Source organism: Alligator mississippiensis, chromosome 15 (assembly GCF_030867095.1).
Source record: "Alligator mississippiensis isolate rAllMis1 chromosome 15, rAllMis1, whole genome shotgun sequence".
Classification (NCBI taxonomy): domain Eukaryota; kingdom Metazoa; phylum Chordata; order Crocodylia; family Alligatoridae; genus Alligator; species Alligator mississippiensis.
In genome coordinates, this window is record NC_081838.1 from 25,778,399 (window position 1) to 25,796,141 (window position 17,743).

Genomic DNA, 17,743 nt, shown 5'->3' on the forward strand with positions numbered 1-17,743 from the left:
CCCCTGCTCCACCTTTTTTGACCTCTGGCCACCCCCCGTCAAATGCCCTGACTCCCAACCCAGCCTCCTGCTCCTTCCCACCACCCCAGAAACGGGGGACAGGGAACCCCCTATGCTCAGTGAAGGGGAGCAGGGGTGGGGGCCTTTACGCAGCAGGAAAAGGACTCCCTGATACTGTGGCAGGGGGAGTTCCTATATCCTTGGAGAATGGCAGTGGGAGCGGGGGGCCCCCTATACAAGGTGGGTCCCCATGCCCTGTGAAGACAGCAGGAAAAATAAGTGTTTAACCATTTAGTATTTGTCAGAAATTTTAAAGAGGAAATTCACAAACATAAAAAGCATTTTCAAACTTCTGCACATCAGATACTGGCAGTAGTCGACATTTTCTGTCCAACTGCAGTCTGAAGCCATGGGCAGAGTGGATCAATGATAAGATAATACACCCTTGGCTCTTCCCATCCCTGAAGTGTGCTGCCCCCTGAGCTCTAGGACTGAATCCTGCTGGGATGCACGTCTAGGCACAGACACATTTGAGTTTATGACTGAGACTACAATGAACTGTCCACAATAAGACACCCCTCGCATTGGCCAAGGAAGCAGCAAGGAAACCCATAGAGAATATTTCCCAGAAGACAGAGTGGGTCAGAAAGGCATCTGCGAGGGAGAGCACAGAGCAGAAAAGGAGCAGGGACATCCCATCAAGAAGAGACAAGTCCCATCAATGTGGTGAAGGAGGGGAGAGCTTCCCCTACTCCCCGCATCACTCCTGTTGCCCATGAGTCTGTCCGAGTCCTGCAGACCCAGCACCCTCCTTCTCTCTCCATGCCCAGGACCTGGCCAGAGACAGAAAGGCCAAGCCTCTGTGCCCCAAACAGTGATGCCAGAGCCACCAGGTGTGATCATCTCCTCCGTGATGGCAGCGCATAGGGCAGTTGCTCCCCCAGGGGCAGTGATAACACCAGGCCCTTCCACAGCCTCCCTGGGCCCCCTCCACAGCCCCAATGGCAAAGGCTTTGCTCCCCATTGCTGTCTCTGGTCATGACTAGGAGTCTGCTCAGAAGTCTCATGTTCTGCTCCTGCACCTGGGGAGCTGAGTCCTTCAGTAGTCTCTGCTGCAAAGGCTGTGCTTTGGTGGCTGCTGTCTCTGAGCTCTGAAACCCCAGCACCCAATCTGGGGTCTCTATATCATACCCCTTCTGCTTGCTGCCTGAGCTGGGAGCAGCCCCAGGCACCTCTCTCAGTAGGAGGTCCCAGGATACAGCCCGAGCTACCTCTGCATGAAAAATGCTCCCCTCGCTTTTACACGCTGGGATCGCTCAGGAGCTGAGAGGGAGGGGGAAACTCTCCCTCCCTGCGCTTCTATCTCCCTGGAGTTAGCAGTGATGGGGCCAGCATCCCCTTGCAGGGGCTGGGTACCTTGGGATTTGCAGGAATCTGCAGAGCAGGAAGCAGCAGGATGCGTTTCCCCACAATAATCATGGAGCTAAATGGCTTTGGCGCTAGCTGGGAGGCCTTAGTATTCAAAGAGGCACCTCCTTCACCCCATCTACCCTATTTCACCCAGAAAAGAGACTCCACTGTCCCCTGGCCAGAGAGGTTCCTTCAAAAGGGTATGGTCCTTGTTGCACAGCAAGACATGGGAAAGAGGCCTTGAGTGGGATGAACTGCTCCCAAGGCTTAGCAACAACCCCTGGATTGCAGTGAATCCTCTGGAAAGGGAAGGGGTGGGAAGTCACAGAGATTTGCCCTGGAAAGGGTGCTGGGCCCTGGTCTGTTCGCATTACACAGCTCTGGAGAGGACACAGAAACCAACAACAAGGATCAAAGAATCATAGAAATTAAGAGCTGTAAGGGACCTCAAAAGATCAAAGAGTCCAATCCGCCTGCTCTTGGCAGGAATACAACTGAGATCAAATGATCCCAGCAAGGTATCTGTCCAGTCTCCTCTTGAAGGCTTCAAAGGTCAAGGACTGCATCACCTCCTTGGGAAGTCTATTCCAGATTCTGGTCACCCTTACTGTAAAGAAGTTATTTACATCAACCTGAAACCATCCTCTAACAGTTTATGACCCTTTCTCCTTGTCCCCCCCTGGAGCACCCTGGTGAACAGTTTCTCTCCCAGCTCCTGATATTCACACTTTACAGCCACCAAATCCCCCCCCCAGTCTTCTCATGTGCAGTCAAGAAATCATAGAAAGTTAGGGTTGAAAGGGACCTAAGGAGGTCACAACTACTCCAATGCCCTGCTCAAAGCAGGACCAGCCCTGACTAGATCATCCCAGCCAAAGCTTTGCCTAGCCAGGTTTTGAAAACCTCCAAGCAGGGAGCTTCCACCACTTCTCTGGGTAACCCATTCCAGTGGTTTACTACCCTTCTAGTGAGAAAATTCATTCTAACATCTAACCGAAACTTCCCTTGCTGCAACTTGAGACCATTGCTTCTTGATCTGTCATCTGCCACCACTGAGAACAGTCCAGCTCCGTCCTCTTTCAAACCCTGCTTCAAGTAGGTGAAGGCTGCTATTAAATCCCCTGTTTTCTTTTCTCTAGACTAAATACACCCAGTTTCCTCAGTCTTTCCTAAGTCATTTCCCCCAGTCCCATCACCACTTTTGTCACCCTCCACTGGACTCTCTCCAATTTGTCCGCATCCTTTCTGTAGTGGAGGTCCCAAAACTGAACACAGTACTCCAGATTTTGCCTCCCCAGTGCTGAATTAAGGGGAATAAGCCCCTGCTCAGCACTTACCAGTGGCTATATTCGGGAAAGTGGACTCATACTGGTGTACTGAAGAATGAATTCACCCAGCCTTTGGCCCATGCAGGGTGCAGCAGAACTCAAAGGACCCAGAGGCTGGTCCCTAAGCCTTGACTGTGGGGAAGGACTAAGAGAAACAAGAGTAGCAGGGGTGAAGGGGTGAAGAGGAAATGGGGCAGCAGAGGCAAAGAGTAGTTCTGAGGCTTTAGTAGGGAATGCATTATAAAGAATGAAATGAAGGGAAGCAGGACAGGGAGAGCAGCAGGCAGCCAGTGGTGCAGAGTTTTGGAGAAGCTGCAAAGCAAAACCTGCAAAACTGGGCTTGGGGTGGGAGTAGGCGCTCCTTGCAGATATCCAGTGGGCATGAACAGGCCAAGGAGAAAGCTGATGCTGTGGGGAGGAAAGGCAAGGTCAAGGTGGATAGCAGTGAATACTTCCCCAGCCATAAAGATCCTCCTTACAACTCAAGAGTCTCAGATACCAGAAGCCTGGGAACAGGAAGGAGGACAAAGCTGGAAGGTGGCCAAGGACAATCTCTGGGTGTCATTTGGAGATGTGTGTCTTAGGGAGGGCACCCTATTGTGAAGGTATTTGTTCCCCCTAGGAAGAACAGGCAGCTTTTAGACTTTTAGAGAATGATGGGGAATGCATAGGCTCCAAGGAGGATGCAAAGATTGTCTCAACACAGCTTCCCCAGCATTTGGGCTGGCCTCTGCTTGAGGCATTTCCTCTTAGCCCCTGCTCCCAATCAAACCTTGGGGACCAGCCTCTGGGTCCCTTGGGTTCTGCAGCACCCTACATGGGCTGAAGGCTGGGTGCATTCTTTCTTCAGTACACCAGCATGGGCCTGCTTTCCTTATTGCAGCTAGTCGTGGGTGCTGAGCAGGTAGGCACCACCAAACCCTTCATGTATTGCTGACTGAATTATGGATACTCCCGGGTGTGAATGCGCTGGTGCCAGGCCAGGCTAGAGGAGTGGCTGAAGCTTTTCCCACACTCAGAGCACTGATGTGGCTTCTCCCCTGTGTGGATGCGCTGATGCTGTACCAGGTAGCAAGAACGGGTGAAGCTTTTTCCACACTCAAAGCACTGATGTGGTTTCTCTCCCGTGTGGGTGCGCTGGTGCTGGGCCAAGTGGGAGGACTGGGTAAAGCTCTTCCCACACACAGAGCACTGATATGGCTTCTCCCCTGTGTGGATGCGCTGGTGCTGGGCCAAGCTGAAGAACTGGGTGAAGCTCTTCCCACACACAGAGCACTCATACGGTTTCTGCCCTGTGTGGATACGTTGGTGCTGGGCCAGATTGGAGGAGTTGGTGAAGCTTTTCCCACACTCCAAGCACTGGTGCGGCTTCTCTCCTGTGTGCATGCGCTGGTGCTGGGCCAGGTGGGAGGACTGGGTAAAGCTCTTTCCGCACTCAGAGCAGTGATGTGGCTTTTCCCCAGTGTGGATGCGCTGGTGCTGGGACAGGCTAGAGGAGTTAGTAAAGCTCTTTCCACATTCATAACAGTGATGTGGCTTCTCCCCTGTGTGGATGCGTTGGTGCTGGGACAGGCTGGAGGATTGGGTGAAGCTCTTCCCACATTCAGAGCACTGATGTGGCCTCTCCCCGGTGTGGACGACCTGGTGCTGTGTCAGTTGGGAAGAGCAGGTGAAGCTCTTCCCACACACAAAGCACTGATGCGGCTTCTCCCCCGTATGGATGCGCTGGTGGCGGGCCAGGTGAGAGGATTGGGTAAAGCTCTTCCCACACACAGAGCAGTGATGTGGCTTCTCCCCCGTGTGGATGCGCTGATGTTGGGCCAGGTTGTAGGGGTTGGTGAAGCTCTTCCCACACTCTGAGCACTGATGTGGCTTCTCCCCCATGTGGATATGCTGGTGCCGAGCCAGGCTGGAGGATTGGGTGAAGCTCTTCCCACACACAGAGCACTGATGTGGCCTCTCCCCTGTATGGACGACCTGGTGTTGTGCCAGTTGGGAAGAGCAGGTGAAGCTTTTCCCACACTCAGAGCACTGATGTGATTTTTCCCGCATATGGATGCGCTGGTGCCGGGCTAGGTGACAGGATTTGGTAAAGCTCTTTCCACACACAGTGCACTGATGTAGTTTCTCCACTGTATGGATGAGCTGGTGTTGTGCTAGGTAGCAAGAGCGGGTGAAGCTTTTCCCACACTCAGGGCACTGATGTGGCTTCTCCCCTGTGTGGATGCGTTGGTGCCGGACCAGGTTGGGGGACTGTGTAAAGCTTTTCCCACACACAGAGCACTGATGTGGCTTCTCTCCTGTGTGGATGCGTTGGTGCTGGGCCAGACTGGAGGACCGGATGAAGCTTTTCCCACACTGACTGCACTGATACGGCTTCTCTCCCGTGTGGATGCGCTTGTGCTGGGCCAGGTTGGAGGACCGGGTGAACCTTTTCCCACAATCTGGGCACTGATGTGGCTTGTCCCCTTTGTGGATGCACCGGTGCTGGGCCAAGTAATAAGACTGGGAGAAGCCCTTCCCACACACAGAGCACTGATGTGGCCTCTGCATTGTGTGGATGAGCTGGTGCTGTGCCAGGTAAGAAGCACAGGTGAAGCTTTTCCCACACTCAAAGCACTGATGTGGCTTCTCCACTGTGTGGATGAGCTCGTGTTTGGCCAGGATGGTAAAGCTCTTACTATACTCAGAGAGAAGATATGGCTTCTCCTTTGCGTGCATTTGCATGTGCCTGGCTAGGCTGGAGGGTTGCCTGAAGTTCTTCCCACACTTGGTACAGTGGTTTGGCTGCTCTCTTTGCACACACTGGTGCTGGGAGAGGCCTTGCCAGCACATGAAGTTCTTCCTGCACTTGGTGCAGTGGTGTGTCCTCCACCCCAAGTGCATGCTCCGGTGCCAAGCCAGGGAGGAGAAACGGGTATAGGTCTTACCACACTTGACACAGCAGTACTGACGCTTCTCCCTGTGCCTGTGCTGGTTCTGGAACAGGGCCAAGGACAACATAAAGCTCTTCCCAGATTTGGGGAAGCAGTTGGGGAGCACTTTAGAATGGATCTTGCGGTGAACAGCCAGGGGTAAGGGGCAGGTGAAGCTCTTCCCAGACCTGGAGCATATGTAGGGCTTCTCCCTAGCTGGTCTTATCTTGTGCAGAGCTGGGAGTGATGGGCAGATAAAGGTTTTCCTGCACTCAGGGCAGGGGTGGGCTCTCCCCTTGGGCTTGGTGATGAGCTCCTGCTTCCCTCTGAGGCCATCTCCACTGGCGTTGTTTGGATGCAGTCTCTCTCTCCAGTGGAACTCTGCCTTGTGGTTCTTCAGGTCTCTCAGCTCCACAAATTCTTCCCTGCACCCAGGGCTCTTTCTGGCTTGGGTCCCTTCTCCACTCTCATGCTCAACTGGAGATGGTACCTGATTCACTGCTACATTCTCCTTGTGCTTGTGGGGCCTCCCCTGACTGTTGTGCCGTGGCTCCTTCTCAGGTCTCAGCAAGTCCAGTGCACCCAAACACCCTGGGGAAGTCCATGATGGCTCCAGGTCTGCAGGCCCTTCCTCAGAAGCCTGCTCCTCAGCTCTGCTCAGCAGCCTGGCACCTCCTGCGTGGGGAAGAGAAACTCCAGATTAGTCCCTGCCCTGCAGACAAAAGGCCAACACTGCTATTCCTTCTGCTGGGATGGGCCTCTGAGCAGGACTGGATATTGCCCCATTTCCTTAAGAAAACAAGGTGTTCCTTCCAAACCCCAAGCTCTGTGCGTGAGGAAGGGGCAGGTCCCTGTGCTATGCTAATGTTCCCTACTCCATGGATTTCAGAGACAGATTCTCAGGCTTTGCAGCCCAGTTTTCAGCCTCATTACCTCCTCACCTGCTGGGACAAACATGTGGGACATGTGCATCAGAACAGTACATGAATCTGTGAATGACTTCATGCTCAAATGGGCTCAGGATGAAAACAAAACGATCTGCTTATAGCAAGAGTGATGCTCTCTAGGGACTGCTATGTCCCACAGCATGGGTGGGGCACGGGAAGATGATGCCAAGCGCCCTACCTGAATGGCTTCACATGCTTCAGAAGCCAAAGTGCATATGTGAGACTGCTCTCTAGTGCTCGCCCTTGATCTCTGGCAGTCTTGAGAGCAGCATTTGTGTGTGCAAGGGTAAACAGCCTCATGGTGGATTTCTGGGGCTTGTCAGCAGTCATGGCTGCATTAGGAGCTCTGCCTTACATTGGACCTGTTGTTTCTGTGGCACACGCCAGTGTTTCCAAGGGAAACCAGAACTGTGCCTAAAAATCGATGCAGCAAACTCGATTTTCCCCTAACAGCTGTAATTGAGGGGAAGAAGAAAGGAACAATTGCTTGACTTCATAGCTTTGAATTTCAGGGAGTGGGAATAACACCTGCCAGGACAAATTACAAGATAAGCTATTTTAGGTCATCACAAAGCAGGTCCCATGTCTGTCTGGGGATTGGATTTGGGTGGAAGGGATCATCACAACTCACCTGGCAGCAGCTCCTCTGACCATGAGATCTCCCTATGGTCCTCATCATCACAGACCCAGAGCTCCTCCTCTCCTCGCTGGATGCGGCAGATTAAGTCAGGTGTGGGACCTCCATATCCTGTTTGGGGCAATAGTTAGAGTGTTTGTGACTCGGTATTGGATGGACAAGAACAAACCAGGATTTGGGAAATGGATCCCTTCAACTGAAGGATTCTACTAGGACCCTGATGGACAAGGGAGGATGGACATTTAGGATGAAAGAGATGGCACTGCAGGGAGAAGCCTTCAACATACGACAATCCTTGTCACCCACGTAGTGGACAGATAATCATAGGAAACAAAGCACAAACCACTCGGAAGTATAAAAAAGGTAGGAGACTGACAGTCACAAGAGAGAGGGGTGATGGTGCAGTGATCTATAAGGTACAAGAAGAAAGCAGAAAAGCTTTTGCTATTTTCAAGGTACCAAAATTAGGAGACATCGGACACGCTTATGGATGGATAACATATATAACATGTATAACTCCATGTGAAAAAAGTAGAAATGAGATTATTCTCAGTGAAGATTTAAAGTGAGGACTTGTAGCACTGAAAAGAATCCATGACAGATGGCTCATAGGGAAACCTTTTTTCTGGGAGAGAGGTTAATTCATCATCAAGAAGGCACAGAAGAGGATGATTTTATAACAACTGTAGATGCAACTAATGCAATCACCTCATACATGGGAGGATGATCCCAAGGCAGACATGAGTGTACAGGTTGGCAGATACCACAGGATTTATGACAAAGTTCATAGGTCTCATGGAGATGGACAAAAGAAGAAAAAAGGGAGACATTTTATAGCACATGGAATCCCATAATGTGGAAATGATCTACAGAGTTTCTCAAAACAAGGACAACCCTAGAATCACATCTAAAAGAGAGGACCATTCCAGACAAATAAATTGCACCAAGACTAGAACTAGAGATATTACCATAGTGAAAGTGTGATATCTTGTGAGAGCCTCGTGGTCCAACAGAGCATAGTACTTGATGGCTTTGGACTAACTCCCTAACTATGCCAGAAGGAGAACCAGGGGAGACATGGTATGGTAGAAATAAGCTTGTAGGGAATGCCTGAGCTATGCAGCAAAGTCAATCAACAGTCTTCCAATAATAATAATAATAATAATAATAATAATAAAAAAGAGTTTGATGCAGATACACTTTCGGATACAGGGAAGGAGTCTGCACTTTCAGCTGTTGAAATAGTATTAGCCAAAAGCCAGTGGTACCACCAGCGTGGTATGCAGACAACCTGTCAGTGGTATGCATTAATAGATTCATTATAATTACTTTATATGACAAAAATTTGCTGGTGGCATTTAAGGTTGTATCATTTTAAATTCGTGGTGCGCAATCTGTCAGTTTGAGAACTGCCGACATAAGCAAAGTCAGGTGGCAAAACTTGCGGAGGAATATATGGGTTTCATGGAGGTACTGAAGGAAAAATAAGTCCTCAAAAAGTGGCAAAACTGAATTTGGACCAAGATTCATACAGAAAAGATAAAGCACAGTATAAAGGGGAATGGTCAGAAGTAGCACTGAATTCCTCGCATCCAGGGCTGTCCCTGGTGGGGGGCAAATCAGGGCGACCACCCTGGGACCCCGTGGTCAATGCCGTATAGGCCCCGTTGCAGCCGCCATGCACCACCACTGCCGAGGTCCAGACTGTGCCCCCCAAAGCAGCAGCTGGCGCTGGAGGTAAATTGCCAGGGCAGGCGGGGAGTTCGCACCGGCGAGGAATCCCTGCACTGCCCTGCTGTCCTCATTCACACCGGGTTGCGCCCGCTGGCTCCAGAAGCAGGGCACCCTCTTGAGCCTGCAGCCTGCGCCTGCCCCGGGTACAGATCTGGGAGGCGTGGGTCCCCCCTGCTCCCTGGGAGTGCGCGTGGCAGTGGGGAACCGGCCCTCTCCCTCCCCCAGATGAGCCACCCGCAGCCCTATCCTGCTCCCTGGTGGGGCTCTGCAGCCACACATTGGAGCCCTGGGCCCCAAGCCCCACCTGGCTGGGCAGCAGCTCCAGCCCTGCCCAGCAACCTCCTTCCATATGGGGGCCTCAATCCCCTTCTTCCCCCCACACGTTCCTGCTGGAGCTGCTCTGCAATCAGAGCTGGAGTTGGGAGGCAGCTCCCTGCTGCCAGGTTAGGGGGGCATTGTCCCAGCCCAGACTCTGCCACTGAAGTGCAGCCCAGCAGCAGGCAGTGACTGGGGGCAGGAAGCAATCTCCCATGCTCTGCTCTGATTGCAGAGCCGGGGCCAGGAGCTCCATGCTGCCAGGAGAGAAAGACATTGTCTCAGCTTGGGATCTGCCACTGGAGAGCACCCCGGCAACAGGAAGCTTTTGGGGGCAGCAACCTCCTGATCCTTGCTGCTCGGCTGACTGGGAGCAAATTTGTTCCCAGTCAGCTGTCTGTCTACATGTGCCCTGCTGCACAATAGCTACTCTGCAGTTAAATCTGCTACCTGCATTTGCATATAGCAAATTAACCATGGAGTAGACCAATGTAGATCAATTCACTCTGCAATAAACATCTACATGTGCAGATAGTGACATTTACTGTACAGTAAATTGGTCTACTAAGCAATAAAGTGTCTTGTGTAGAAGCGCTCACTAAATTAAATTTGGAATTCCAGGGGACAGTGCAGAGCAAATTAGGAGAGTAGTAAACTCAAAAAGTGGGTAAACAGGAGAGATGCATACTTAGTCTGTGGAAGATCCAGAAACACTAGGAAAGTAACGGGACAGGAATTACAGTATTTCATCTAGAAAAGGAACAGGATAAGAGATTGGAAGTGAAAGGTGACTAATATAATATCACATTCCTTGTTCAGAGATAGGTAGTAAATACCAAAGCACTAATGACTGGAGAACAATTACTTAGACACTCCTTGAAAAAAAAGATAAGGAAAAAATTACTGAAGCTAGACTCAAGAGGACCACTAACATGAGTAATAATCAGTGTGTTTTTAGAAATGTGCAAAAATCCTTTGACAATCAAGATGATTACAGAAAAGAATAAAAAGCTCTATATGGTCTTTTTTCAGCTAGAAAAAGCACTTGAGAACTTCCCTAAGGAAGTTCCCTTCCCTAAGGAAATCCATAAGGGGAAATGGAGCTGAAAAAAGCACCAGAAAGCAAGTTGACCCAGTAAAAGTTAAGTACGTCAAACCTCCACACAAGCTGGAACAAGCCCTCATATTCGAGATCCTCTGGAAATGAAACCTGGCTTGAACTAGGCCCTGCACTGAGCTCAGTCCTTTTTATCAGTGATGGACATCTAACATGCAGAAGGAGTTTAGGAGGAGGACAAAGAAACGTCTGAGAATGGCAATGGGAGCTTGAGAGCACAGGTCTCAAAGCAAGTACAGCAAAGCCAGAGTCGGGGGTCTGTGGAAATGAAGATGTGAGGAAGGATGGTGGGCAAAAGCTTCCGGTGACTCCTTCCTAGAAGTACCTGGGCTCCATCACGTGTACGTATGTCACTAAAGAAAGAGGTGAGGAAATGCAAAATCCATGTTGTAGCAGCCTAGGTTGATAAGACTTCTATTAACTTCTGCCTGGTAAGAACCGAAGAAGGAAAAATAGGATTTGGACAGCACTGCATCCAGCACACTTAGATTCTTAAACGTGTTTGGACCGAAGACGCTAGGCCAAAGGGGGAGGAAATCAGAATAATTCTACAAGGAAGAGCTGTAAGTCAATTTTTATGGACAATGAATTAGAGATGATGTGAATATGCTGAGAAGGCAAAGGGAGAGCATGCTGCCAAGAAACTGCTGAATATGGAAGCACCAGGAGTTACAAGAATAGAGAAGACTCAAGGGAAGGCAGCTGAATCAAATGAAGGAGGATATATTGATATGAAATGTGAGAGAGTCCTGATCACTGACAGAGCACTGGGGAGGAAAAAGATTTAAACCACCAGCCAAAAGTTTATGAAGTTTGAAAAACATGGAGAAGACAGGATACTTCAGAGTTCACATAGCACTAGGGATAACCAAGTACCAGAGCTTTACCCAGGGAAATGAGGGCTTGGTAATTCCTCAGCATCTGGTCCCGGTAAAGCACCTTGTCTTCATCCTCCAGCAGCTCCCACTCCTTTCTTGTGAAATGCAGAGCCACATCCTCAAAGGCATCCCAGAGCTGGAGTCACAAGCAATACACCATTAGTATCTTTTGTTTCAGGTGCTTCCAGCCCACACAACCTTATCTGTACTTATTTCTGTACTACAGAGTTTTGCAAGCTTAGCCTTTGCAGGTAGGGGTACAAAATTTCCGTATTATTCAGTTGTTGCGTGGTGTGGATATGGCTCTGTGGATATAGGAGTTAACATTTCTGCCTAGCCCATCTTATCCAGGGAGATGGTGCAGCTAATTTTAATTGGGATAAGTACTACCCCAGGGGAGACTCTGTAGTGTAGGTGCTCTATGTCATCCTTGGGAAGCTGTTTTCATGGCAGTGACGCAGTGATCCCTGCATGGGAGAGGGGACCCCAAGAATTTATCCTTCTCCAACACAAAGCACCTCAGGGAACTGCAGATCCTGGCACAGTGATGGCAATTGTTTTTTGGAGCCTAGGATGTGACTGGCTGGCCCCATACAATATAGGGTATCCTCCCCTCACCCCTCTGATGTCTCACCTTAGCAGGGGCTGGAGAAGATGCAAGTGGGAAATTGGATCCCCAAAGGCTGTGATGTGTTGGGGCAGGCTAGACTCAGAGCATGAGTTCAGAAATATATGGAAGAAGAAATGTGTTTTTCAAACTCCAGGAACTCTCATATTGCAGTCTCTGGAAATGGAGTCACAAAGTTTCTGGACTTTTTGGGGCAGAAGTCACACCTATCAGCATGGAGGGGATTTCTATGGATGGTACCAGCTCTGGAGCTGCATCTCCCCCCCCACCCCACTATCACACGCTGGTATAGGGGGAAAGGGACTGGTCTTCATTTCACTTTCTTGGGGGTTACACAAACACTGGCTTTCTTTATCCTTGCACACAATTAGTTCAGATACAGGGACTCCCTATACATAACTCCCTATACATAATTACAAGTGGCAATGCCATGGGCATGCATATTCCCCCCACAACATGCCAATATTTTTAAGACAGACCCAGAAGTCTGGTTCCTCCATAGGTAAATGGAGGGGATGAGGCAGCTAAGGTACATCAATAACATCTTCATCCTATGGACAGGTGGGAAGGAGCCCCTAGAAATGTCACCAGGATTTTAACAACTTCCACCCCTCCCTCAAATCAACACTGGAATATTGTATCCAGTAAATTCATTTCCAAAACACCACATTATATCAGAAACCTACCAACTACTACAGGTAGCTTTCATTCTAAGCACAACACTAGATACACCATTCAAAGCCCAGCTCTATGGTACATTATCTGCTTCAATACCTCCCATCTACCTCAATGCACACTTTAAAGGCCTGGAGCAGAGAATCCAAGTTAGAAAACAATCCCAAAACTGTAGTCACTACAAGCAAAACAGCCAGACTCAGCCCTTGCAGCCTGGTTAAAAGGCAGCCTCCCAACCTCAAACAAGCTACCTAACTCCCATTCATAACCAAGGCACCAGGCCTTGCAACGGATCCCAATGCAAACTGTGCTCCCTCCTTACTATGCAGGCTTCAGGGTCCCCTTTGTACATGGGGGTCTTTACTTATTTTCACCTGTCCCAGCATTGTCCCCACTCCCACCTTCACCTCCCAACCCTTTATTTGGTATTCAAAAGACTCTCTTTATTTGATAGTCTGGCCTGTGTATGTTCCCTCAGCGCATCTGAGAAATGAGCTCAGGCTCACAAAAACTTCTGCTGTGCCTTGCAATTTCACTTAGTTTGCAAGGTGCAAATCTACCCTGTCCTCTGCTTTACCTCAGACTACCACAGATGTCTAGCAGCTGAGTGTGCTCCTCGCTCCTACCAAACTGCATGCCCATACGGCTGTCTAGGTGCTGGCTGGGCTGGAAAGACCCTGCTGGCATCAGCTGCAGAGCCATGCTGCTCTACAGTCTAGGCCAGGCTAGAGGGCAGTTGCTGGGTTCAGCTGTAGAGACCATTGCCTCATGTTTCCTGGTGCTGGTGGGGTGTCACAGTGTACCTAGAGGGGCTCTTTTTTGGTTTTCAGGTCTTAAAATGTTCTATTTGATTGATCCTTAGAGCCAGCTGAGACACTGCTTCTAGAGGTAGAGAGAGGTCTGGCTCCATGGACTCTGACCAGGCCTTCCAGTGCAAGCAACCCTGGCTATCTGTACTGGGAGCAAGGTCCTGCTATTGCCAGCTTGGTGCAGTTGCAGACTCTGTCAGCAGTGAAGCTTCCTCTTGTCACTCTTCAGGTCTCTCCACTGCTCACAATTCTTCCCTGCACCCCTGGCTCCTCCTCACTTCTTCCCCAGCTTCAGTCTCATCCCAAAATGAACCTGGTGCCTTGCTTACCTCCAAGCTCTCCCCCTGCTTTGGAGGCATGCTTTGTCCTTTCTCCAGTTGGCCTGGTTCAGGCATAAGGGAGCCCATTTCTCCCATTCTCCCTGGGGAAGTCCACCACAGCTCCAGGATTACAGGCCCTTCCTCAGAAGGCTGCTCATCAGCTCTACTAAGGGTCCCTGTGTGTGCAGGGTGGGGAAGAGAGTGCATATATAGGTTAGCCCTGGTGCAGCTGGCATGCGGAAAGCCCTGCTAATCTCCTGTACTGGCCTAGGACTAAGGCAGTTGGAGGCTTCAGTGTGTGGAAGAATGGGGAGAAAGAAGACTCATAGCCTCACAGCTCTTGTTAATAGACCTCCACAGGCACAAAGCTGGATGTGAGATCCCAAACCCTGTCCCAGCGCAGGGTGGTGATCAAAATAGTGTCAGAACCTGCAGGGCCATCGCTCCATGGGAGAGCAGCTCGAGGGATGCTAGTGCAATGTCACCATGACATGTTAAAGGGAGGGGGATGGGGATATGCAAGGTAAGTTTGCTCCAGGATGTGTGAAATGTTTCTGGGGCAGTGGGAGAACAAGAACAGCTGACCTGTGGGAGCACTGAATCTATCGAAAGGGTCTGGCAAAGTTTCTCCACTGATGAATGGTGCTTTCTGCTGCTAGAAAGGGTAAAACCACCACTCCTTACCTGCTCCTAAGGAAAGACTTCCTTCTGGGCACCAGTCTGAGGACCTCTTATTTGCTGACCAGTCCCAGGTCTCCTCTGCTTTAGGAGCATCTGCTGCAGGACAGAGGCCTGGGGTTAAATGTACCTGAACCAGCCAAATGTTACTGGTGAAACCCATTGGCCTCACACCAGCACCAGCCTTTTATTGTGCTTCCAGGGGCATGAGAAAGGGCTGATTAGAGTGTTGATAGATAATCAATTACATAATTGATTGCTACCATGGTAGCACTACAAGGCCCAACCAAGATAAAGCCTCTTTCTGCTGGGAGGTGCACACACATAGTGAGAAAGATCAGGGGCACCCAGCCTGGGTGCTGCCCACCAACAGAGATCAGAGCTCTGCCCTACCCCACCCACATGGTTATAAATACTGCTGCCATCACAGGCAGGGGAAGACATTAAGCCTCTCATCCTGAAGGCAGGACAGCTAGTGAGGCACTCAGACCCACGCCCTGGCCTGCATCCAGTGCCTGACCTGCCACTGGCTCCTTGGACCGGTTTGAGACCTAGTACGGCACTGCACAGTATGCACTGCTAGGTATCCCAGCTTAGAGCACTTGTTTTTAATCTAAGATCTCACTCCCTTTCCTGTTTTCTTCTTAGATGTCCAACTGTAATAGGGAGTGTAACCGTTGCTCTGTGGGTATCAAGCCCATGTTAACCTTAGACATCAAATAGGCTGGTAAGCACCTGACTTCTGGTCGGGTGGGTGCTCCTTTTTGGGGACATGAGGTGTCTTGTCCTGAGGCCTTGGGGTTTCCCTCTGTCCTGCCTCTTCTAGAGACATGTCTGCAGGATGGGCCTTTGGCTGCTCCAGCCAGCAATCACCAGGCTCCTGCAATGACCCAGTGGGCTGCATCTTGTCTGAGGACACCTCCTCGATCTTCATACTCACTGTGACCTGGGAACAAGATAAATGTTACTGGGTAGCTGGGAACTGGGAGAGAAAGGGTGAAAGGGAACATCTTGCAGACACACGGAGGTAGGGATGGCAGCTCTGCCAATCAGGGTGAAATACTGCTCTAATCTGAGCCTTCTCATACCCCACCTGCCCCGGCTGAGCCCCCTCGGCCAGGGCCACGGCCTGGGCGCAGGTCTCCACGCCGCGCCCCCACTCCCAGCTCCGCGTCTCCCGGGGCAGGATGGCCAGGAACTGCTCCAGCACCACCAGCTCCAGCATCTGCTCCTTGCTGCGGCGCTGGGGCTCCAGCCAGCGCTGGGCCAGCTCCCAAGTCCCCTTTGCCTCCTGGTAACAGATGTCCCGGAAGCGCTGGCGCCAAGTCTCTCAGGCGGGGAGGTCGTGTCCCGGTGCTGGTGGGGGGGTCGCCAAGTCCCGCTCCGCTTCAGACGGGGGCTGCTTCACCTCCCGGCCCTGCATCTCCTGGCCATCGACCGGCTCCTCCAGCACCTGCTGTCCGACTGTCTGCGGTGCCGAGCACGGCGGGGTGGGGGACGCCCCATCGGTCCAGGCCTTGATGACACCAGGGACTTTGTCCACCCCCTCTGCTCATGCCTAGAGATCTCCTGGCTCCTGCTCCTCCAGCTTCACCTTAAACTGCACCAGGGCTGTGAAGGGAAGGCGCACGGCTGCCACGGGCTCCAGCTCAGTAGCCATTTTCTCCACCAGGAGATGTCTCACCCCAGCCTGGGACTTGTGGCAACTGCAGACACCATCCGGTCTCCGGGCTTGTCTGCAGGGAAGGAGCCGGGCACATCTCACCGCGCAGGGGGAGACCCAGGACCAGCCCTGCCCCGGCCCCGACACCCACCCACCCACCCAGCCCAGCGCACCAGCCGGGGCAGGCGGCTGGCTTCACGCGCGGCCCCGCCCCGCCCGGGGCACGGCCTGGCCAGCTCGTCCCGGCCCCCAGGGTCTCCCCCCGCCCCGCCCCGCCCCGGACACCCTCCCCGGGCCAGGCCCGGCCCCCCGCACCATCCGCGCGGGACACAGCCCAGCGCCCCCCGGCAAGCCCGCGCGACACCCACCCGTGCCGCCGCGGCGGGAGCGGGGCCTGGCGCAGCCCGCGGGGCCGCCGCACGCGCAGCGCGGAAGGGGGCGGGGACCAAACGCCGCCGCCCCGCCCCGCCCGCCGCCGGCACGGGCACGGCCCCCGCCCCCCGCCGCGATGGCCCCGGGCACTGGGGAGGAAGCGGGACGCGCCGCACCGTTGCCCGGCCCCGCAGACCGGGTTCGTGCGCCGGGGGCCGGGCTGGGAGACGGGCAGGAGCGAGCCGAGCCTGCAGACGTGTGCAGGCTGACAGGCGGGAGCGGGCCGGGTTCCCGGCGAGGCAGGGGCAGGACGGACCTGGGAAGACCATCCCGTGCACGCGGGGCTCGAACCTGCGCGCAGCCCGCGGGGCGGGGGCGGGGGAGTAGTGCGGACACTCCCGGCCCGGGACGCTTAGGGTTATCAGCGGCGCATGCGCAGTAAACCTCGCTGTTCTCGCGCAGCCGGCTCCCAGCGGGGAACAAAAGGGAGAAGCAACCGGCTGTCTGCGCATGCGCCTTGGGCAGAGGGGCGGGGAGTTCTACGGGAAAGGATTCAGTGCGCATGCCCGAGGCGGTAGCGGAGTCGAGGCTAGCGGTGGGAGGGTGGGGTCCCCCAGGTGGGGCTAGGACCTCCCCCCAGCTGGGAGAGTGGGGGAGGGGCTCCCTGACTCCTGAGCTGGTCCAGCCGCAGCGGGGGCAGAGCGGGGGGAGCCTGGCGGCGAGCAGGGCCTGAGAGCGAGGCGGGGGCGGCGCGCCAGCACCACAGCCGCAAGTGGCCGGAGCGCGGCGGGGTGGGCGGCAGCCGGCCGCGAAGGAGCACGAGCCACCGCTGCGACACCGGAGCTGGCAGAGCTCGCCGAGCGCCGGCACGTGTCCGCCGCGGCGTCTCGAGCACGGCTAAGCATGTCGCCCTCCCGCGCCCCGCCCCGCCCCGCCCCGCCCCGCCGTGACGTGAGCGCATCCGTAGCACCGCGTCCGGCCCTGGGCGCCGCGCTGCGGGAAGGAGGCGCGGCAGCTGCAGAGGGTGCGCGGAGCGCCGGCGCGGCGGGAGGGAGCGGCCTGGAGGCCCGGTCGCGTGGGGAGAGGCCGAGGGCCTTGGCACTGTTCAGCCTGGAGACGCGCAGGCTCAGAGGGGACGTGGTGGCGGCCTATAGGTGTATGGGGGTGCCCCAGGGCCTGGGGGAGCATCTCTTCACCGAGGCCCCCAGGAGAGGACAAGAAACAATGGGCAGCAAGGAGCTGAAGATGGCTCCAGACTGGACATCAGGAAAAACTTCATGAGTCGAGGGTCTGGAACAGGCTCCCCCCGGAGCTGGT

The 17,743-nt window shown here is 53.3% G+C and overlaps 1 protein-coding gene across 1 annotated transcript; it reads right to left on the reverse strand.

Moving 5' to 3' along the window:
- Nucleotides 1–276: 276 nt before the first annotated feature.
- LOC102571184 (zinc finger protein 11) lies at nt 277–16,520 on the reverse strand. Its single transcript, XM_059718865.1, has 8 exons — nt 16,423–16,520; nt 15,485–16,127; nt 15,127–15,337; nt 14,398–14,490; nt 13,723–13,889; nt 11,291–11,417; nt 7,232–7,348; nt 277–6,328 (listed from the first exon to the last, which is right to left on the reverse strand). Exons 2-8 carry the CDS (start codon nt 15,614–15,616, stop codon nt 3,681–3,683), a joined length of 3,495 nt encoding a protein of 1,164 aa, XP_059574848.1. The 5' UTR covers nt 15,617–16,127; nt 16,423–16,520; the 3' UTR covers nt 277–3,680.
- Nucleotides 16,521–17,743: the final 1,223 nt, after the last annotated feature.

Coding starts and splice junctions, on each gene's coding strand:
- LOC102571184 (XM_059718865.1), bottom strand. CDS start 15,616: ATGCTGGAGCTGGTGGTGCTGGAGCAGTTCCTGGCCATCCTGCCCCGG. Junction 11,418..13,722: donor AGCAGGGGGAGAGCTTGGAG/GTAAGCAAGGCA, acceptor TTGTGACTCCAG/CTCTGGGATGCCTTTGAGGA. Junction 6,329..7,231: donor GTCAGAGGAGCTGCTGCCAG/GTGAGTTGTGAT, acceptor TTCCCCACGCAG/GAGGTGCCAGGCTGCTGAGC.